Genomic DNA, 22,824 nt, shown 5'->3' with positions numbered 1-22,824 from the left:
GATCTTGATTTTTCTCTCTTGCAAAATTGTGAACTATATGCTCGGTTGGCAATCATTTGTTATTTCCAATGAAAAAGGTCAAGAAAATGATGTTTGCTTGAAAAAGAAAGTATTTCATGCTAAAGTTGTAGTTTCTCTGGTAGAAAAATCAAATGCTATTCAGACTACCAACATTGCATTGATTTGCTAGGAGAAATTTCTCTAAATTGTCAGGGGTACTAATTCTCTGCTCCAGCTTGACCAGGGTACTAGTTCTCTACTCCAGCAAGTTCCAGGGGTACTAATTCTCTGCTCCAGCTTTACCAGGGGTACTAATTCTCTGCCCAGCAAGTGTAGGGGTACTAATTTCTGCTCAAGCAAGTTCCAGGGGTACTAATTCCCTGCTCCAGCAAGTGTCGGGCACTAATTCTCTGCTTCAACAGTTCCAGTGGTACTAATTCTCTGCCCCTGTAAGTTCCAGGGGCACTAATTCTTTGCTCCAGCAGTTGTAGGGGTACTATTTCTCTGCCCCTGTAAGTTTCAGGGGTACTAATTCTCTTCTCCAGCAAGTATCGGACACGAAATCCCTGTCCCATTAATTAAGTTTCCAGGGGTACCAATTCTCTGCCTCACCAAGTGTTGGGGTTCTAATTCTCTGTCAAACAGGTTTCAGGGGTGCTTATTCTCTGCCCCAGCAATTCAAGTCTACGTATAAATTCCCTCCTTGCAAGTGTACAAATTATCTATAAAAAAAAATGGGTAACCTGTGTTCTTTTGCAAACTCTGATTTTCATCAGAGGAAAAGAAATCATTTAGGTTATTTTGGTAGCCTGGGAGATTTTTTAGAAATTATGAGAGGTAAAGATTGAAATTATTTTGACTACCTCTATTTCTTCTGTTTTGTATGGGAAAACATGAAAAATAAGCAAATCTCATTTTTCAAAAATATTTCTCATAGTGTTTGGCAGAGTTCCAAAAATCCAGATACTTTGTATCAAAGAGTGTTTCCTTTTAGGGTTGACTTTGACAATGAGTGTTTCCGTTTAGGGTTTAATCTTGGCAAATATGGACATGATCCGCCCAAAGTTTTTAAATAGAGGTCAAATTATGAACTCTGTGTGCACTCAAGACCTTTGACACGGAGGTTAACTCAGCCCCTTTTTAAGGTAAATTGTAGCTTGTGTCTTTGTTGTTAGCTAAGCTTCATTAGTAATACTTGAATAAGTCAAAATGTTCATCGAAAAGACGTGCTTCGTACGTGTTAATTTGCTTGTCGCTTTCTCGCAGTTATTATTAAGTTTTTCCAGCGCAGACAGCGAAAACAAGGAGTGAACCGGTGCACTGTAGTATATTCGCTTGTAGTTGATTTTTTGTGTGTTGATTTTTGTGTTGTTTTTTTGTGTGTACGTGTGTGTTTGTCACGCGGGGGTTGTCTGATGCATTGAAGTGACATTGTTTTATGCTCATAATGCTGCCTGCATGTGATAAAATTGACGTAAACTCCTTTCTTTCGAGGAATGTCTGTCTTATGTGTATTTTTTTTAATTTAATTTTATTTGTACAGAATCTAACCATGGACGCCGAGTGGGATGACCTGTCGCTGACAGATTCCCAGTTGGATACCGTGTTTGCCTCCGTCGACGCTGCTGCAGAACAACACTATGAAAATAATGTGAGTATGTGTTTATTTATCTACTGACGTATTCCCTTGTGCGTTGTGATTGATTTTGTGAACCTGTGTGTTTGTCGGGCAGGGTTACCCGATGTGTCGAAGTGACATTGTTGTGCTCACAATGCTGTCTACAGGTGATAAAATTGTTTCGAATTTCTGATTAACGTTTGTTCAGTGTGCGTTCATGGACACTGTCACTGATTTGTGCAGTGTGACCTAGATCATGCTGCCTGCATGTGATAAAATTGACGCAAACTCCTTTCTTTCGAGGAACGTCGGTCTTATGTGTATTTTTTTTATTTAATTTTATTTGTACAGAATGTAACCACGGATGTCGAGTGGGAAGAGATGTCTCTGACAGATTCCCAGTTGGATACCGTGTTTGCCGCCGCCGACGCCGCTGAAGACCAACACTATGAAAATAATGTGAGTGTGTGTTTATTTATCTACTGATGTATTCCCTTGTGCGTTATGGTTGATTTTGTGCATGTGTTTGTCAGGCAGGGTTGCCCGATGTGTCGAAGTGACAATGCTGTCTACGGGTGATAAAATTGTTTCGAATTTCTGATTAACGTTTGTTCAGTGTGCGTACGGTCATGGACACACTGAGTAGTGTAGTGTGACCTAGATCAAGTGTTTGTAAACACTACATAGACGTGTCGACATTTCAATTAAAGACATAACATCGCTCAGTTATGAAATGTTCTCTGGCATGTTTGATGTTGCCCCTCGCCCTCCAAGCTGTCTGTGATTTCCAATATAAATATAAAACAATTATTTCTTTAAACAATGGTAGAAATTTGTAATTTTGTATTCTCCCTCTGATGGTGTGAGATTAACACAGTTATTCCCCCCCCCCTGAAATCTTTGCATATAACAATGCACAGAACATTAACAGGAGTCTTGCCTGTATAGAGATAGATATGTACACTGAGGTACTACACTGTTGATTGTATGTCTATCTATGGATTCAGCAATTATGTGGTGACCTGCTGATATTTAAGATAAACCGGTGTTCAGTCCAACCGTTCAGAGTAAACACAATATTCTTTGTTTTATTTATTCTTTATCAGTATTTTGTGTGTGTCTCTGTTTTCATAAGAGTGGTCGCAGTATACAAATTTTTTATTTATTTTTTTACTCATTCATATTGTACTGATTGTAATTACCTTTATCTCCTCTTTAGGACCCCAATGACTCTTAGTCCGTGGGCTAGAGGGGGTCTACGTGCACACCCCCCCCCCCACAGGATAACAAACCTGTATTTTTCAGAAGCCTTGGGATCCCTAGAATACGAAATGGAATTTTAACAGAAAAAATATAGGGATGGAATAGCTGTTATGGTCATGTTTTGAAGGGTACCGCAAAATCACGATTTTCCAAGCCAAATGCATTTTCGTCAAATCTGTCTTCTTGTAAGTCATGTGCTGAGCTCATTTTTTAACATAACCTCACTTGTTGGTATCATTAGTAAGAGAATTTAGTCCTCTTTAAGATGACATATTGTACTATGCAATATCTTCTACAGTTTTTGTCAAATATAACCAAAACCTACCCCTTACCCCAAAATTTAACATTGCAAATTACAGTAAATCTCAAATTCTACCAATTTTTCAGCTAGGTATAAAAAAAAATGCAATGCTTTGTCTGAAATCTATTTTATTTCATACAGGGACATGTCAAAAATATGAAATAGACTTTTAACAGAAAAAATATTGGGAATCTACAGCTGTAACAGTCATATTTTGAAGGGTACCGCAAAATAACAGTGTTGCAGATTTGCATGCATTTTTGTTAAAACGGTCTTCCTATAAGTTATCTGCTGAGCTTGTTTTTGAATATATACTGGCTTGTTAGGTATCATTAGAAAGATAATTCACTAATCTTTAGAATGACATATTGTAACATGCAATATCTTCTATAGTTTTCATGATATGTAACCAAAACTTACCCCTTACCCCAAAGTTTACATTAAAAATTTCTGTCATAGCTAAAACCAAATTCTACAATTTTTTTAGCTTGACACAAAAAATCTGGCCCTTTTTGCTATTAAATCTGTTTTATTTGGTACAGGGACATGTCAGAAATATGAAATAGACTTTTAACAGAAAAAATATTACGAATCTACAGCTGTAACAGTCATATTTTGAAGGGTACCGCAAAATAACAGTGTTGCAGATTTGCATGCATTTTTGTTAAATTTTTCTTCTTATACGTTATCTGCTGGGCTTGTTTTTGAATATAAGCTGGCTTGTTAGGTATCATTAGAAAGATAATTTACTAATCTTCAGAATGATATATTGTAACATGCAATATCTTCTATAGTTTTCATGATATATAACCAAAACCTACCCCTTACCCCAAAGTTTACATTGAAAATTGCAGTCAAAGCTAAAACCAAATTCTACAATTTTTTTAGCTTGACACAAAAACTCTGGCCGTTTTTGCTATTAAATCTGTTTTATTTTGTACAGGGACATGTCAGAAATATGAAATAGACTTTTAACAGAAAAAATATTAGGAATCTACAGCTGTAACAGTCATATTTTGAAGGGTACCGCAAAATAACAGTGTTGCAGATTTGCATGCATTTTTCTTAAAACTGTCTTCCTATAAGTTATCTGCTGAGCTTGTTTTTCAATATAACCTGGCTTGTTAGGTATCATTAGAAAGATAATTAACTAATCTTCAGAATGATATATTGTAACATGCAATATCTTCTATAGTTTTCATGATATATAACCAAAACCTACCCCTTACCCCAAAGTTTACATTGAAAATTGCAGTCAAAGCTAAAACCAAATTCTACAATTTTTTTAGCTTGACACAAAAAATCTGGCCGTTTTTGCTATTAAATCTGTTTTATTTGGTACAGGGACATGTCAGAAATATGAAATAGACTTTTAACAGAAAAAATATTAGGAATCTACAGCTGTAACAGTCATATTTTGAAGGGTACCGCAAAATAACAATGTTGCAGATTTGCATGCATTTTTGTTAAATTTTTCTTCTTATACGTTATCTGCTGATTTTGTTTGAATATAAGCTGGCTTGTTAGGTATCATTAGAAAGATAATTTACTAATCTTCAGAATGATATATTGTAACATGCAATATCTTCTATAGTTTTCATGATATATAACAAAAACTTACCCCTTACCCCAAAGTTTACATTGAAAATTTCTGTCATAGCTAAAACCAAATTCTACAATTCTTTTAGCTTGACACAAAAAATCTGGCCCTTTTTGCTATTAAATCTATTTTATTTGGTACAGGGACATGTCAGAAATATGAAATAGACTTGTAACAGAAAAAATATTGGGAATCTACAGCTGTAACAGTCATATTTTCAAGGGTCTCGCAAAATCACAGTATTGAAAACTCGCTTGCTTTTTGTTAAATCTGTCTTCTTATAAGTCATCTGCTGAGCTTGATTTTTGACATAACCTGGCTTGTTAGGTATCAATAGAAAGGTAATTTACTGGTCTTTAAAATGACATATTGTAATATGCAATGTCTTGTTTAGGTTTCATGAAATAGGACCAAAGCTTACTCCATACCCCAAGGTTTACACAGCAAATTACTGCAAATCTGAAACGACCTTTTTTACAATTTATTAACTTTATATACAAAATGCAATGCTTGTATGCAATCTACGAAATCTGTGTTTTTGTTAGAAAAGTATGTTACAAATATGAAATTAACTTTTAACAGGAACATAATATGATTTTGTAGCCTTTTGGATCATATTTGGAAGGGTACCCAGGTATCAGGGCAAATTTGCCGAAACACATACATTTGCAATATTTGGGTTCCCCCTCCAAAAATGATCCAAGTGGCTACTAAATTGTATCATCTTCCCGTGAAAAGGTAATTTTATACTTGTAACATACTTTTGTAACAAATAAATCAGATTTTAAATAAGAATTGCCTTTTGTATTATGTGCAGCAAAAAATGGTAGAATTTGTGATAAGCTGTAATTTGCGATTTGAACTTTTAGGGTATGGGGTAAAGTTTGACCATATTCAGGAAAATATGAATGACATTGTATATTACAATATGTCATCTTAAAGAAGAATAAATTTCCCTACTAATGATACCTCACAAGCTAGGTTGTGTCACAAAATAAGTTCAGCAGATGACTTACAAGAAGAAGAATTTAACAAAAAAGGTGCCAGTTTGCGGTACTGCGATTTGCATTTTGCATTTCTCTTCAAAATATGGCTGATACAACTAAACAGTCCAAATATTTTTTCTGTTAAAAGTCTATTTCACATTTCTGACATGACCCAGTACCATATACAACAGATTTAATACCGAAACAGAACTATTTTTATCATGTCTAGCTAAAAATTCACGGAAATTGATCACGTTATCTATGACAGTACTTCCAATATAAACCTTGGGGTATGGGGTATGTTTGGGTCATATTCCATGAAAACTATACAAGATATTGCCTGTTACAATATTTCATTGTAAATACCAGTTAATTACCTTTCCAATGATACTAAACAAATCCGGCTATAATCAATAACAAGCTCAGTAGACTACTTATAAGATGACAGATTTAACAAAAACGCATATGAATCAGGAATACTGAGATTTGCTGTACCCTTAAAAATACAGCTGTTACAGCTATAGAATCCCAATACTTTTTCTGTTAAAAGTTCATTTCATATTTCTGATATGGCCAAGTACAAATTAAACAGATTTCATACAAAAAATTGCCTAATTTTTTATGTCTGGCATAAAAAAATTGCTTGAATTTGATATTAGCTATGACAGTAGTTTTCGATGTAAATTTTGGGGTATGGGGTAAGTTTTGGTCATATTTCATAAAAATCTGTACAAGATATTGCATGTTACAATATGTCTTTATAAAGACTAGTAAATAATCTTACTAATGATACCTAACAACTTACATTATATTCTATAAGAAGCTCAGCAGCTGACTTACAAGACGATAGATTCAACAAAAATGCACGCAAGTCAGGAATACTGAGATTTTGCTGTACCCTTCAAAATCTGACTGTTACAACTACAGAATTCCAATCTTTTTTCTGTTAAAAGTCTATTTTATATTTTTGACATGACCCATTACCGAATGAAATAGATTTCATACAAATAAATGCCTGATTTTATATGTCTAGGTAAAGAAAATGGTAGAATTTGATTTTAGCTATGACTGCAATTTTCAATGTAAATTTTGGGGTATGGGGTAAGTTTTGGTCATATTTCATGAAAACTATGCAAGATATTACATATTACAATATGTCATTTAAAGACTTGTTAATTATCTTTCTAATGATACCTAACAAGCCAGTATATATTCAAAAACAAGCTCAGCAGATAACTTATAAGAAGAACAATTTAACAAAAATGCATGCAAATCTGCAACACTGATATTTTGCGGACCCTTCAAAATATGACCGCTACAGTAGTAGAGTCCTAATATTTTTTCTGTTAAAAGTCTATTTCATATTTCTGACATGTCCCTGTACCAAATAAAACAGATTTAATAGCAAAAACGGGCAGAGATTTTGTTTCTAGCTAAAAAATTTGTAGAATTTGGTTTTAGCTATGACTGAAATTTTCAAAGTCAACTTTGGGGTAAGGGGTAGGTTTTGGTATATATCATGAAAACTATAGAAGATATTGCATGTTACAATATGTCATTCTGAAGATTAGTAAATTATCTTTCTAATGATACCTAACAAGCCAGGTTATATTGAAAAACAAGCTCAGCAGATAACTTATAGGAAGACCGTTTTAACAAAAATGCATGCAAATCTGCAACACTATTATTTTGCGGTACCCTTCAAAATATGACTTACAGCTGTAGATTCCCAATATTTTTTCTGTTAAAAGTCTATTTCATATTTCTGACATGTCCCTGTACCAAATAAAACAGATTTAATAGCAAAAACGGCCAGAGTTTTTTGTGTCAAGCTAAAAAAAGTGTAAAATTGGTTTTAGCTATGACAGAAATTTTCAATGTAAACTTTGGGGTAAGGGGTAAGTTTTGGTTACATATCATGAAAACTATAGAAGATATTGCATGTTACAATATGTCATTCTGAAGATTAGTAAATTATCTTTCTAATGATACCTAACAAGCCAGGTTATATTGAAAAACAAGCTCAGCAGATAACTTATAAGAAGAAAGTTTTAACAAAAATGCATGCAAATCTGCAACACTGTTATTTTGCGGTACCCTTCAAAATATGACTGTTACAGCTGTAGATTCCTAATATTTTCTGTTAAAAGTCTATTTCATATTTCTGACATGTCCCAGTACCAAATAAACAGATTTAATAGCAAAAACGGCCAGAGTTTTTGTGTCAAGCTAAAAAAATTGTAAAATTTGGTTTTAGCTATGACAGAAATTTTCAATGTAAACTTTGGGGTAAGGGGTAAGTTTTGGTTATATATCATGACAACTATATAAGATATTGCATGTTACAATATGTCATTCTAAAGATTAGTAAATTATCTTTCTAATGATACCTAACAAGCCAGGTTATATTGAAAAACAAGCTCAGCAGATAACTTATAGGAAGACAGTTTTAACAAAAATGCATGCAAATCTGCAACACTGTTATTTTGCGGTACCCTTCAAAATATGACTGTTACAGCTGTAGATTCCCAATATTTTTTCTGTTAAAAGTCTATTTCATATTTCTGACATGTCCCTGTATGATATAAAACAGATTTCAGACAAAGCATTGCTTTTTTTATTATGCCTAGCTAAAAATTGGTAGAATTTGAGATTTACTGTAATTTGCAATGTTAAATTTTGGGTAAGGGGTAGGTTTTGGTTATATTTGACAAAACTGTAGTAGATATTGCATAGTACAATATGTCATCTTAAAGAGGAATAAATTCCCTTTCTAATGATACCAAACATGTGAGGTTATGTTAAAAAATGAGCTCAGCACATGACTTACAAGAAGACAGATTTGACAAAAATGCATTTGGCTTGGAAAATCGTGATTTTGCGGTACCCTTCAAAACATGACCATAACAGCTATTCCATCCCTATATTTTTTCTGTTAAAATTCCATTTCGTATTCTAGGGATCCCAAGGCTTCTGAAAAATACAGGTTTGTTATCCTGTGGGGGGGGGGTGCACGTAGACCCCCTCTAGCCCACGGCCTATCTGTATGTGTGGATGATGATGATGATGATGATGACGATGATGGTGGTGAAGATAAAGTGGTCAATCGAGATCAATTGCGGTAAGTTATAATTTTCTACTTGCTCATTTCATGTGATAGAAAAAGAGTAAACTGTATTTCTTGACTAATGTATGTCCTGTATGTTGTGAACAATATAGTAATGTTTTAAAGTTTTCATTCATGGTGCACCATTTCCTGTAAAATTATTATTTTTTCTTACTTTTGTTTTATTTTTATTTATAGACAAACAACAGCTAAGCCAAAGAAGCAATACATCAGGCTGAGGAAAAATCTTGTTATGGTCAAGACAGCGTGGGATTTTCCTTGGGAAGAAGAAACCAACAGCAGTGAAGAAAACGGTACTGTGGGGTCAACATCAACATTAACTGGTAGTAGTAGTAGTTGTAATAGCAGCAGTAGTTATAATTCTCATAGCAGTTGTAATAGTAGCAATAGTTATAATTCTCATAGCAGTGATAGTGATAGTGATAGTGATAGTACTGATAGTCATTATAGTGATAGTTCTAGTTGTCAAAGCGAAGATATTTATAGCTGTTATAGTGATCATAGCCAAATCACAGAAAGCGAGGATAATATTGCCACACAGGATTTCAATGTAAAGTTAAAAGACCTCCTACACTCCTACATTCCTCATTCCCCCTCAAATATTCAAGATACTCAGTGTTCATCCAATTCTTCTGTCCCCATGAATACCCAAGAATTTAATACTAAATGGCAGGCCCTCCTCTCAAATAATCATCCGCCTTCCACACAAAGTTCTTGCCCCTCATCACATCCAACACGTCAGATTGGCGGGGGGTCAACGGATGACCTGCCGTCAGAAGATTCGCCATCAGATGAAGACAGCGGCGCAAAATATTACAGCATCATACGTGTCCGTGAGCGACAAGTGAAGAAATTCAATGCTACAGCTCATGACTACGAGATACAATTCAATGATATCCAGCCGGTGCGTGGTTTCGTGCAAGTGATGGTAGTACTACAAGATGTGTTTGAGAGTATTATTAGCCGACTCACCCATGGCATCTCTCCAAGGGACAGAGTACGCATTACACTTGAAAGTCCGTCCCTTCCCTATCAAATCTGGTTACCTTTTTCCCCTGTTCAAGAACTGACTGTGGACAGAGTGTTGGGCGAAATTGAACGTGTACTGCAGTCCTATGAAGAATTCACCCTAGATGAGAATGTTTACATCAACTTCATTCATGTGCACATGCCTGTTGGGACGGGAAAGAAGTGGGGATGGAGACCTGTCAACATAGCCCGTCGCCTCCGACTGATGAGAAGTATCATTCGCATCACTAACACCGATGAATTATGCTGTGCACGAGCTATAGTGACAGCAACAGCCCACATTAACCGTGACAGTGATCCAGGATGGGACAATGTGCGAACGGGACGACCAGAGCAGAAAAGACGAGCATCCGAACTCATGGCCAAAGCAGGTATTTCATCAGGGCCATGTGGACATGAAGAACTTGACAAATTACAAGCTGTCCTTCCATCGTATCGAATCCATGTTATTTCAGATGAGACATCGGGTTCACTTGCTTATCAGGGAAAGGCCACCGCTGAACACAATATTTACCTGTACCATCATAACAATCACTATGATGTCATCACATCAATGCCTGCATTTCTACAGAGAAACTATTACTGTCACCACTGTCACAAAGGGTACCAAAAAAAGCATGATCACATCTGTGAAGTTTTCTGCAAGTGTTGCCATGTTCCATCCGTATGTCCAGCAACAGATAATCAGGTCTACTGCAAAGATTGTCATCGCTACTTTCAAAGTCAACAATGCTTCAACAACCATAAAACACCTAGTCCCCTCGCTCAATATGCAACATGTCAAATCATTCGTCGCTGCAATTTGTGTGGTGTAACCATCAATTGGGAAAACAGAAAGAAAGATGATGACCACAATTGTGGTGAAAAATACTGCAGAGTATGTAGACGGTACCAAGACAGTGACCATTTATGCTACATCCAGCCCATCCACGTGAAAAAGAAGAAGAAGAAGTCCACCAGAGATAGTATTCATGACGATGATGTTGACTTATTCGACTTTGAAGCTGAAGAAGGAGAAGAAGAAAGCAGTGAAGAAGAGATGAAGTACTATTTCTTCGATTTTGAATGTACCCAAGATGAGGGCGTCCATGTACCCAACTTGTGCATTGTCCAGTCTGAGTCATGTTCAGAGCAAGTGTTCTACGGTCCCAACACCAAGCAAGAGTTTTGCGATTGGGCCCTCACAGAAGAAAACGCCGTCAGTACTTTCATCGCACACAATCTACAAGGTTATGATGGACAATTCATACTGCAATACTGCCATGAGAACAACGTTCAACCTGAGGTTATCATCAATGGAACCAAAATCATGCGCATCTTCATCCCTGACTTAAACATCAAGTTCATTGACTCTTATAATTTCCTACCTGTGGCTTTGGCTCAACTTCCTGACATGTTTGAGCTGAATGAACTTCACAAAGGCTACTTCCCCCATTTCTTCAACACAGCAGAGAATCAAGATTACATCGGTCCTCTCCCAGATTCCAGATACTACGGCCCCGATGGTATGAAACAGCATGCAAGAGAGAAATTCCTAAAGTGGTATGAAGACGAAAGATTGAAAAACCGCCCTTTCAACCTGAGACAAGAGCTCGAAGACTACTGCAGAAGTGATGTAGACATCCTGAGGAGAAGTTGTTTGAAATTTCAAGACATGTTCAAACAACAGAATGGTGTAGATCCGTTCAGAGATTGTGTGACCATCGCATCAGCCTGCAATGTCGTTTTACGCAAGAATTTTCTCAAGAAAGATACCATCGGGGTCATTCCAGACCATGGGTACATCCAACGAAGAAATCAATCTGTCATTGCATTGCAGTGGTTAGAATGGATTACATTCAAGAATGATGTCAACATCCAACACGTCCACAATGGAGGTGAGAAGAAAATTGACCGCTATTGGGTAGATGGTTACGACGAAGAAAGCAACACAGTATATGAGATGCACGGTTGCTACTACCATGGCTGTCCTCGATGCTATGAAGACCATGACATTGTCAACACTAAAGTCGAGAAGACGATGGCAGACCTTTACCAAAGTACCCAAGATAAGATGCGATTTCTACATTGCCATGGCTTTAGAGTGATCGAAAAGTGGGAGTGTGACTTCAGGAAAGAAATTCAGGAAAACCAAGAACTGCAAGAATTCGTCAAGTCACTTGACCTACAGGAGCCCCTTCATCCACGAGATGCATTCTTTGGCGGTAGAACCAATGCCACTACACTATACCACGAATGTGTTGATGATGAAGAAATTCACTACGTGGATTTCACAAGCCTCTACCCCTACGTCAACAAGTACTGTAAGTACCCTATCAAACATCCGAAAGTCCGCACCAAGAACATTGTACTCCCCGTTCAATCATACTTTGGTCTGGCGAAATGTCGAGTTCTGCCTCCTCGAAAACTCTACTTTCCTGTTCTCCCCCTCCGAGTGGAAAAGAAGCTGATGTTTCCCCTTTGCAGAAGTTGTGCAGACACCAAACAACAGTCACCATGTGAGCATAATGACGAACAGCGGTCCTTCGTGGGAACTTGGACAACACCTGAATTAGCCAAAGCTGTTGAGAAGGGGTACAAGATCATCAAAGTGTTTGAGGTATGGCACTACAGAGAAAGAGAAGTGTACAACACAGAATCGCATACAGGTGGGCTCTTTACCGATTACATCAACACTTTCTTAAAGTTGAAACAAGAGAGTAGTGGTTGGCCTTCATGGTGTCAGACAGAAGATGACCAAGATCGGTACATCCGTGAGTACTTTGACAGAGAGGGAATCCTTCTTGACAAGACGAAGATTCACCGAAATCCAGGCCAACGAGCATTGGCAAAACTAATGCTGAATTCTATGTGGGGCAAGTTTGCACAACGCAACAACTTTCCACAGCTGCAGTACATCAAAGAACCTGCAGAACTCTTCCGCCTGCTTACAAGTGAACAACACATTGTCAACAACTTGTCTTTCGTCAATGACGACATGGTTGCTGTTCAACATACGCTTCGGAGTGAATTTGTCGAGGGGGCTGTCAACACCAATGTTGTCATTGCTGCATTCACCACTGCCTATGCTCGTCTGAAGTTGTACGATCTCCTTGAAGCCATTGGTGAACGGGTCTTGTACTTCGACACTGATTCAGTCATCTTTGTCAGCAAACCAGACCAGTACAAACCACCTCTTGGTGATTACTTGGGTGATCTCACCAACGAACTGGATCCTCCCAGCAATTTCATCACCAAGTTCGTGTCAGGGGGAGCTAAAAACTACGCCTTCTGCCTAGCACAGCCTGACAGGAAAGGTAACACCACTCTGTGTAAAGTCAGGGGAATCACCCTAAATTACCGCAACAGCTTAGACGTCAACTTTGATGCCATCACTCGTCTTGTCACCACCTGTCCAACATCAACCATCACCGTGAATGACCCCGTCAAAATCCGACGTGTTGGATGTAATGTAGTATCTAAAAGCGAAAGTAAAAAGTATGCCCTAGTTTATGATAAAAGAGCTCTGATTGGAAATTACAAAACTCTTCCCTACGGTTATTAAACTGTACATTGTATTTGAAACCCTCCCCCCCCCCAAGAAATATCAATTAATGAATGTCACTAAATATTTGGCAAATGTTTTCTAGTATTTCAAAACATTGTGTTATCAAACTAGTTTTGAATGCTTGGTGAGGTATTGTATTTTGCAATTCAAGAGGTTTTAAAGATCTCATTTAAAGAAAATTTTAAGAATTGTAAATGTTTATACTTAGGCATGAACTCATTGTATTTTAGTATTGCATTTCAAGTTGTTTTAGGAGGATAATGTAAAGAATTTTAGTGAAGCTGTTTTCACAATGCTCGTGTGTTTCAGCAATCAATGAATCTATTGTATAAATCCTATTCAAAACAAAACAAAAAACAAAAAATGTCAAACTTGCGATCTTGTATACAGGTAGTTTTGGCAATTTAAAGAAAAAAAAGAAATCTGATCATTCTGTTTATTAGAGTTGTAAATTTCATTCATTTTTAAAGTCTTGAAATGTATGTGTTTGAATTTTTGAGAAAAGAAGTTTTGAAATGAAATTTTGCAAATGAAAGAGATAAGAATGTACATTTTACCCCATGAAACTTTAGATATTGACTTTGGATTTGTTTTCGGGTTTTTTGAGAGAGAGAGAGTTCAAATAATCTGTAGATCGCAACTTTCATCTTTGAAAACTTTTTATATGTGAACCAAACAAAAGTTCCTGATTACTCTTTTTGTAAAGTAATAAACTGACATCAATTGAGTTTATTTTAAATGATTCAGAGGCTGGTTTGAATTTATTTGTGAGTGTTTATGTGTAAACATTTGTTGAGTGAGGAAGTACGTTTGTTTGTGTGTATGTGTGTGTGTGTCCCATTGCCCCGAAGGCCAAAAAGTGGGCCCTACTGCCCCGAGGGCCACCTAGGAAGATCGGTCTTTGTCGATGAATGAGATCACACTTTCCCTGTTTATGGACTCCCTCCACCCGTCTTGACCCTTTGAAGGCCCCTCAGCCCCTCGGGCCTTATTTTGCCCTCCCTCTGTCAAGAAATGAGAACATCCTTTCTAGTATAAGCTTGTACCATTTTAGAGTAAGGCTCATTTGACGTGATGGGTCTCATTCTGCAAACACTCTTGAAGCTGATCATCAATAATCGAGATTTCTCCCATCCTATGTTCTTCCTGTATTTGTGTGTGTTGCCATACATCATCTATGATAAATTTTTCAAAAGGAAGCCAGTCTCATGTTATGAAAACATTGATCTGAGTGGAGAGATTGACTGAAAGAAAATCAACCAAAACAGTCCCTCACGGTGAAGATCAAGTTGGTCAACTTGGTATACCATGCCACGAATGCGAAAGAACTGTCCTTACCCTGGTTGTCATGCAAAACATCTCGTAAGACTGGCAAATCATCTCACACAAGTGCATAATATTGAAGACAAAGTTGAAAGACAGAGATTTTTGAAACTGGCCAGACAATCTGACACTCATCAATTGATGTGCCAGTTGATACGAATCGTTCGTCTACTGTCTGAACAACATCAATCAAGTCAATCATGGATGCAAGACTACAACATCCATTCACTGCTCTCATATGTTGACCCACACAGTCAGGTAAAACAGAATTCGTCAAACGACTGCTGAAGGAACGGGAAACTATGATTTTTCCATCTCCTGAGCGTATTTTCTGGTGCTATGGAGAATACCAACCTGCCTATATGGAACTGGCTGCCCTTATCCCTAGCATTCATTTTGTTGAAGGCATTCCTGAAGAGTTGGACAGTATGTTTTCCCCTCACCAATCCAACTTATTGATTATTGATGATCTGATGTCAGAAACTGGAAATGACAAGAGAATTACCAATCTGTTCACCAAAGGTTCTCATCATCGTAATCTCTCTGTCATGCTTATCTTACAAAATCTGTTTCATCAAGGCAGAGAGACTCAAACCATGAGTCTGAATTCACATTATCTGGTCTTGTTTAAAAATCCAAGAGACGGATCACAGATCACTCATTTAGCCAAACAAATGTACCCAGGACACACCCGTTTCATCCAAGAAGCTTTCACCGATGCCTCCCGTGAACCCTATGGTTATCTCCTCATTGACCTGAAACCCAACACACCGGAAGTCCTTCGCCTGCGCACGAACATCTTTCCAGGAGAGACTGCCTTTGTTTACGTCAGGAAAACATAAAATAGACATGATGACATGAAATGCCATCATTTCATCATGTCTCAGCGAATGAGAAAACATGCTCATTTTCTCTCTGTGTTAGCCAAGGGTAATCCGAAGCAACAGAGGGGAAATCATCGAGGGAGCCAGTAATGACTTAATGCATTGCCTCTGTGAATGTTGTCTGAACATTCTTTGGGGGAGTGTTCCACTGTCATCTGCTCAAAAGAAGAAATTGAGCAAATACAAACATCATCTTCACACATTGTCAAATAAAAAGGTTTCAACGTCAAAGAAGAAGAAGAAACTTGTGCAAAAGGGTGGATTTCTGTCAGCCTTCCTAGGGCCTGTGCTGTCTGTGTTGGGAAGTCTCCTCTTTAAGTGAATTGTCACCATGCCCATGGAACATGCCAAGAAGATGGCACTTGTGCCACAGGAATTACTAGATACCATACACTACAGCAGAATCAAACAACAAACCCTGTGACGAAGATGCTGTCCTCTCTGGATCGGGAGATGCAACAAATCTTGGAAAGAACAGACATCACCGATGATGAAAGGCAAAACTGTACCAACAGACTCTTCAGCAGTACAGGGCTTACATTGATAAAAGGAAGGAACCTGTTCAAATCAGCATCCTCCCCTCTGAAACTTCAACGGGTACCACTACCGCTGTGTTTTCTTCAGGGTCTACATTAGCTAAGGGCACGGAAGAGGAAGCATAGACAAGCCAAAGCCCTTGGGTAGTGTGGAGCAGGATGTGATGGAAAGTGTGCCAAAATCCCTCCGACGAAAAGCACACTTGCTCCTTCAGAAAGTGAAACAGCATGACTCTGTGGATTGGAATGAGAAAGGGGAATTAACGTATGACGGCAACCCCTTACCTGGAACTCATATGGTAGACCTCATCAACGACACCTTACGTCGGAGGAAAACCTTCACTCCTAGAGGGTGGCAACAATTTGCCCGAGTGCTGTCTGACATGAATGTACCCCAAGATCTGATTGGCAACAAGGAAAGATGGAACTGGATTCAGTCTCAGCGAAAATCAAAAGGATTGTTTCAGCCAAGAGGTGATGATGATGAAGAAGGTGATCATGGAGTATTTGCTGGACAATCATCCGCCAAAAAGAAAAAGATAAGGAGGGAGATACGTCCTGTCATTTCAACTGCTGCAAGACCGCAACATCGACCATCCATGACAGGGAATTGGCTCAGCTTTTAAAACATCACTCGACAATTTGATGATAGTCATTCCAAAGGAGACCTCTGTCATGGAGTGTTGTCCACCTTCTCTATCCCTTGGCGATGTCCTCAAACGGGTGAGGTGCCTCTGTGCTTGCTGCTCTGGATCCATCGTCATCAAACATGAAACCTGTGACCAAATTGACGGACTTGGATCAGCACCTCAGCCAGGTCTATTACGATCCAAGTCATTCCGCAAGTTTTGGAGGAATCGATGCTGTTTACCGTGCTGCAAAAGAGGAGGGAATAAAGACCACCCGTCAGAAAGTGAGAGAATGGATGCAACATCAGGACACTTACACATTACACAAACCAGTGAGGTGGAAGTTTCCAAGGGCTAGAGTAATTGTCGGATCAAGGCAAAGAATTCGTGAACCACCTATTTCAGAAATTTCTGAAGAGTGAAGACATTCAATTTTTCACCACCGGAAACGAAACCAAAGCTTCTGTGGTTGAGCGTTTCAATCGTACCCTGAAAACTAAAATGTGGAAGTACTTTACCAGAAACAACACCCTAAGCTACCTATCGGTGCTTCCTCAGCTAATGCAATCTTACAACAACACTTGGCATTGCAGCATCAAGAGAAAACCAGCGTCTGTCAACAAGACCAATGAAAAAGAGGTGTGGGATACTCTGTACAGTGACTATGAACAGAAGACGGTGAAATTCAAATTCAGTGTGGGAGAACAAGTGAGAATCAGCAAAACTAAACGTATGTTCAAGAAAGGTTATCTGCCAAATTGGACAGAAGAAATCTTCACTGTGTCGAAAAGGATCTCAAGTCGACCACCCCTTTACAAGCTGAAAGATTTTGATGAGGAGGAATTAGAAGGTACTTTCTATGAACAAGAACTACAAAAAGTTGTCAAGAAAGAGGACGACGTCTTCAGAGTGGAAAAAATACTCAAAACAAGAAAGAGAAAGGGCAAGACTGAATATCTGGTCAAGTGGTATGGTTGGCCATCCAAATTCAATAGTTGGGTCAGGGATCTGGCAAAACTATAAGAGGGATAACTCTGTTCGGAGAGTCACAGTCTGACCGCCACTTTCATCATGGCTGAACATCCGTTTTTCATGACGCTACCAAGCAATGCATCCATGGATGTTTTCCCAGACAATGCAGTGACAGGCTACACTGTGAAATTACCCAAACACATTTCTCTGCGGGGCAACTGGGAAGTGGCATTGATGGACATACACTACCCTTTCTCTTGGTACAATGTGGTCGAGGGCAGAAACGTGCTGGCGTACGAAATTCAAGACCATAGAAAAACACTTGTCAAAATACCTGCAGGTTACTACGATGATTTTGGAAGTATACTGACCACTCTGAGAGAGCAAGGTTTACCTGACAACATCCAATTGACTTTCGACCCTGTATCAAGAAAAGTAACTGCTGATGTGAGGGAGGGTACCAGCCTCTACTTTCAACCAGGTCTGGCTGAAATCATGGGATTTTATCCCAATACCATCTTGAGGCAGAAGAACGATGCACCTTTCATGTTCAGTGTTCGAAACCTCGTTCTCTGTATGTGTATTGCGACCTAGTGGACGACCAGTTGGTGGGAGATACCTTTGCACCCTGTTGAGAATAGAAAATGTGGAAGGGATCCATGGACAGATGATCAACCACACCTTCCACACGCCATACTTTCTTCCCCTGAGAAACCGTGAATTTGATACGGTAGAAGTCTACATAAGAGACGACACGGGTCAGAAAGTGCCATTTCAAGGTGGGAAAGTGATCGTGACACTAGCCTTCAGAAAACGACGCCCTACACTATTGTAGCCTGAACCATGCCGTATAGACGTAAAATCTATGAAAGCAACCCGGCCACATACAAGAAGTTTTATTTGGATCAGGTGGGAAATGGAGCATCGTTCCAGGGGCAGCCGTGCAGAGAGGATATGGCTTGGGCGGTATTTTGGGAGGCCTCTTCCGTGCAGCCACACCACTGCTCAAACAAGGTGCGAAAGTCCTAGGGAGACAGATGTTGAAAACGGGACTCAACATTGCAGGTGATGCACTCAGTGGACGTAACATCAAGCACTCAGCAAAACGACGGTTGGTGGAAGCCGGGAAAACAGTTGATGACAGGCAGGGGTTCCAGATACTCAGTTCCCCCTGGCGTTGGTAGTATAAAACGTAAAACTCCGAAACGAAGAGTCATTTCCTCCAAAGCTAAGCGAAAGAGAAGATCTCCTGACATTTTTGACTAACATGGCATTTCTTCACGAACACTCCTGCGAGTGCACCAAGAGTGAACTTGACTTGTTCACAGTTCCTCCAACGCAGACCAGTGTGGAAGAGGGACAATGGGAAGAAGTGCATCCCCTGACCCACATTGTGGAATCGGGACCCATCGAATTTGTGATTTCGGGTTCAGGGGAAGACTACATCGATCTGTCCTCAACACTCCTTCTGATCAAGGCCAAGATTACAAAAGCTGATGGTACTAACCTCGGTGCAGATGCAGCAGTGGGTCCCGTCAACTTATGGCTCCATTCACTGTTCAGCCAGGTGGATGTACACCTCAATGGCAAAATGATATCCAACCCTTCCCCTACTTACCCCTACCGAGCCTTGTTGGAGACCTTGTTGAATTATGGTAAGGAGGCCAAAGACACCCATATCGGTTCAGCCCTCTTCTTCAAGGACTATCACTTGAAAATGGACGAAGTGGACCCCACTAAAGAAGGTGGAGAAGTGAACAAGGGACTGAAAAACCGATATGCCTTCACCTCGGGCAGTCAAGTTGTCGATATGGTAGGACCCATCCATTCGGATCTCTTCTTTCAGCCAAAGTATCTAATGAATGGTGTCGAATTACGTCTCAAACTCAATAGAAGCAAGAATGCCTTCTCCCTTGTGAGCTCTGCAGAAAATCCAGGCTTCAAAGCTGTAGTCACCGAAGCAACACTACTGGTCAGGAAAATAAAACTCAGTCCATCGGTACAGCTGGGTCATGCAGAAGCTTTAAAGCAGGGACCGTCCAAGTATCCCATACATCGTTGTGTGATGAAGGTTCTGTCTATTCCTGGAGGCACCATGTCCTTCAACAAAGACCACATCTTTCTGGGACAGCTACCTAAACGTGTGGTCTTGGGTCTGGTGGACAACGATGCCTTCAACGGTTCATACAAGAAAAATCCTTTCAACTTCAAACATTACGACATGACGTCGCTGGTCCTTAATGTCAGTGGAAAGCAAGTTCCAAGCAAACCCCTGAAACTGGACTTCACCAAAGCAGGTGGTCAATCATTCATCATGGCCTACTATTCCCTGTTTACTGGGACTAATAAAATAGGCAGGGATGAAGGAATCAACATCAATCGCTATGAATACGACAATGGATACACACTGTTTGCATTTGATCTCACACCGGACTTGTCTGCCGACGGAGGACATTTGAACCTGGTCAAAGAAGGCAACCTGGGCATCGAACTGCAGTTCAGACAAGCCCTGCCAAATACTGTGAATTTACTGGTGTATGGCGAACTGGATAACATCATTGAAATCGACAGAGACCGCAACATCCTCTTTGATTACTGAAGTTGATTCATCGACTGCAGTGAAAGATGGACACGTTAAAGTTGAAAGAGATCTTGAGTACAGATCGATACACTGCCTCATCTTTTGGCGGGGTGGAACCATCAGACCGATTGCCTAAGACCAGACTAAAGTCCTATCCTGCTGCCTTTGTGGCCAATGTGGACCCAAGTACCCAACCAGGGAAACACTGGGTGGCTTTCTACTTTGCCGATAGCAACCGTGGGGAATATTTCGATTCATACGGACGTCCACCCAACAGGACACCTTTCAAGGCATTCCTCAACAGGAACTCTCTCGACTGGATCTACAACAGACAAAGGCTCCAGGGACCTCTTTCTTCAGTGTGTGGACAATACGTCCTTTACTATCTGCTACATCGTTGCCGGGGATGGTCCATGTCGAACATTGTGAAGCAGTTTACGGAGGACTTGACTTTTAATGACTTTCTCGTGAATGATTTCATTGAAAAATTGACTGGTGTTGATTTTGACATTTATGATGTTAACTTTTTACAGACTCGTTTGACTTAGAAGTCATATTCATTACATTGTTACTAGTTCTTGTGTTGACTTTCCTGTTGGTGTTCAATAAATTTTCAAACTTGTTCAATTGAAAATACAAAGCATGTGCGTCTGTGTTTTTTTTTTCTCTCTCAAGGATGATGGGTATAAAGGGGGAGGGGGGAAGGGGAGGGGCAATCAATCATACTCGTTCATAAACAATCATACTTTGCTAGCTCACAAAGAGTATAGACGGACAAGATATTGGTTTTTCATTTTAAACAATAACAGTAAATTTTATTTTCTCAAAGTTAACAAAATTTAACAAGGCAAAAAACATGAAACACAACACTTTTTATTGCAAGTGTCTTTCAGTGTCCTTGGCAAACTTGTAATGTCCGAAGAAAAAACACATTTATGAATTGAAGGAAATTGAAATGATTAACTGCTTGCAGAACTAAATGTGGAACAAACTGCGGTGATCATGTCGTTGCACAAGACCATTCCATACATAGACAGACTGTCCGATAGAGCTTCAAAACATCTTTCAGGGTCTTCACTCCAGCGGTAGTACAACAACTCCAACAGGTCATCAAGATCAAGTAATCCAAGGGGGGCATTATGATCCAGGGTGATGTAACACAGTTCAGCCATGGCAAGAATAGACTTCTGCACAGCCAGCATGTTGATTCGTTTGGCAGCATCCGTAAAGTACTTGCTGATGACTTCTCGTTGACCTGCAGGGGTATCGCCATAGTACAGGCACTCATGGTCCCTCTGAGATGGGTAGTCTTCTCGGCACCCCTCACAGTTTTCGTTGATGATGGCATTGACTTGGTCCAGGATAAACTTGGCGTAGACATATTTTGCCACTCTTCTTGCTACTTTCCTGTCCAAGTCATTTGGCATATCGCTGAAGGAAGGCTCTGAAAAAGGGATGAAAGACGGGTCTGTGAGTACCAGTTCAATTGCACGTCAGTGTCTTGGCAGCCTCATCGATACTCTGTGCAATACTTTTCAGTCGACTCCACTGATCCAAATTCAAATTGATGCCCTTCTTTGTCGGTATCAGTTCTCCAGTGTCAGGTTTCTTGAAGAATTCACGTATCCCCACGTACACATTTCCCTTGTACATCTGCACACTCACAATCCGAGCTGACGTCTCTGTGTCACGCAGAAGAAATCTCAATTGTCTCTCACCTGCTTGACTGGTGGTGCCAGGCTTGGAAGGTGGAGGGACCAAAGCAGCTGCTGATGGCTGACTGGACGGAGTCTTATGAGGCAGGGGCACTTCCTGAGAAGGCTCTGGCAAGTCAGGGCTCTTCCTCCCTGGAACATCAGCGTACCTCTCATCTTGGTCAGAGACGGTGGGCATTGTCCAGACACTGGTGTTAGTCTTAACGTTGAAGTAGTACGGCAGTTCTGCCTTCACTGAATAACACTTGCGCCATCCCTCTTCCAGTAGTCTTGGTGACAGTATTGGAGTTGCCATGGTTATGAAGAGTTGAGTTGTTGTTGTTGTTGAGGGTGGGACTTCTAGAGCAAGACTGGCCCTTAGATGGCCCTCTCAGAACTTATATACCCTCATTTTTGCATATATTAATCAACTAACCAATCAGGAAAGCACATTGTTATCCCAATATCCCTTGCGGCATTTAAATGAACCAATGGGAGAAGCTGGTTAATGAGGCCCCCTAGCATGTGAAAAAGTCAAAAAAGACCCCCTAACTTACCCAACGGTGCTATACCGTCTCATGTACTACTATATATATATATATATATATATATATATATATATATATATATATATATATATATATATATATATATATATATATATATATATATATATGAATGAAACACTTTTACATATTTTGATATTGATACCGTGACTTAATGACAAATAAACT

General features: G+C 39.4%; 4 protein-coding genes across 4 annotated transcripts; 3 read left to right on the top strand and 1 right to left on the bottom strand.

The window, feature by feature from the left end:
• Positions 1–8,804: 8,804 nt before the first annotated feature.
• On the top strand, positions 8,805–14,213 carry LOC139133549 (uncharacterized). The gene is made up of 2 exons (XM_070700257.1): positions 8,805–8,889; positions 9,073–14,213. The coding sequence occupies exon 2, from the start codon at positions 9,128–9,130 to the stop codon at positions 13,466–13,468; it is 4,341 nt and encodes a 1,446-aa protein (XP_070556358.1). The 5' UTR covers positions 8,805–8,889; positions 9,073–9,127; the 3' UTR covers positions 13,469–14,213.
• A 3,131-nt stretch (positions 14,214–17,344) lies between these two features.
• Positions 17,345–17,866, top strand: LOC139143676 (uncharacterized). Its single transcript, XM_070714199.1, has one exon. The coding sequence runs from the start codon at positions 17,345–17,347 to the stop codon at positions 17,864–17,866; it is 522 nt and encodes a 173-aa protein (XP_070570300.1).
• Positions 17,867–19,082: 1,216 nt separating this feature from the next.
• On the top strand, positions 19,083–20,414 carry LOC139143670 (uncharacterized protein F54H12.2-like). Its single transcript, XM_070714184.1, has one exon. The coding sequence runs from the start codon at positions 19,083–19,085 to the stop codon at positions 20,412–20,414; it is 1,332 nt and encodes a 443-aa protein (XP_070570285.1).
• Positions 20,415–21,182: 768 nt separating this feature from the next.
• On the bottom strand, positions 21,183–22,516 carry LOC139133548 (uncharacterized). Its single transcript, XM_070700243.1, has 2 exons — positions 22,115–22,516; positions 21,183–21,840 (listed from the first exon to the last, which is right to left on the bottom strand). The coding sequence occupies exons 1-2, from the start codon at positions 22,404–22,406 to the stop codon at positions 21,356–21,358; spliced, it is 777 nt and encodes a 258-aa protein (XP_070556344.1). The 5' UTR covers positions 22,407–22,516; the 3' UTR covers positions 21,183–21,355.
• Between the last annotated feature and the right edge of the window lie 308 nt (positions 22,517–22,824).

This window comes from Ptychodera flava, chromosome 1 (assembly GCF_041260155.1).
Source record: "Ptychodera flava strain L36383 chromosome 1, AS_Pfla_20210202, whole genome shotgun sequence".
Classification (NCBI taxonomy): domain Eukaryota; kingdom Metazoa; phylum Hemichordata; class Enteropneusta; family Ptychoderidae; genus Ptychodera; species Ptychodera flava.
The sequence above is the reverse complement of the archived record's forward strand: the minus strand, read 5'-3'. Positions and strand labels throughout refer to the sequence as shown.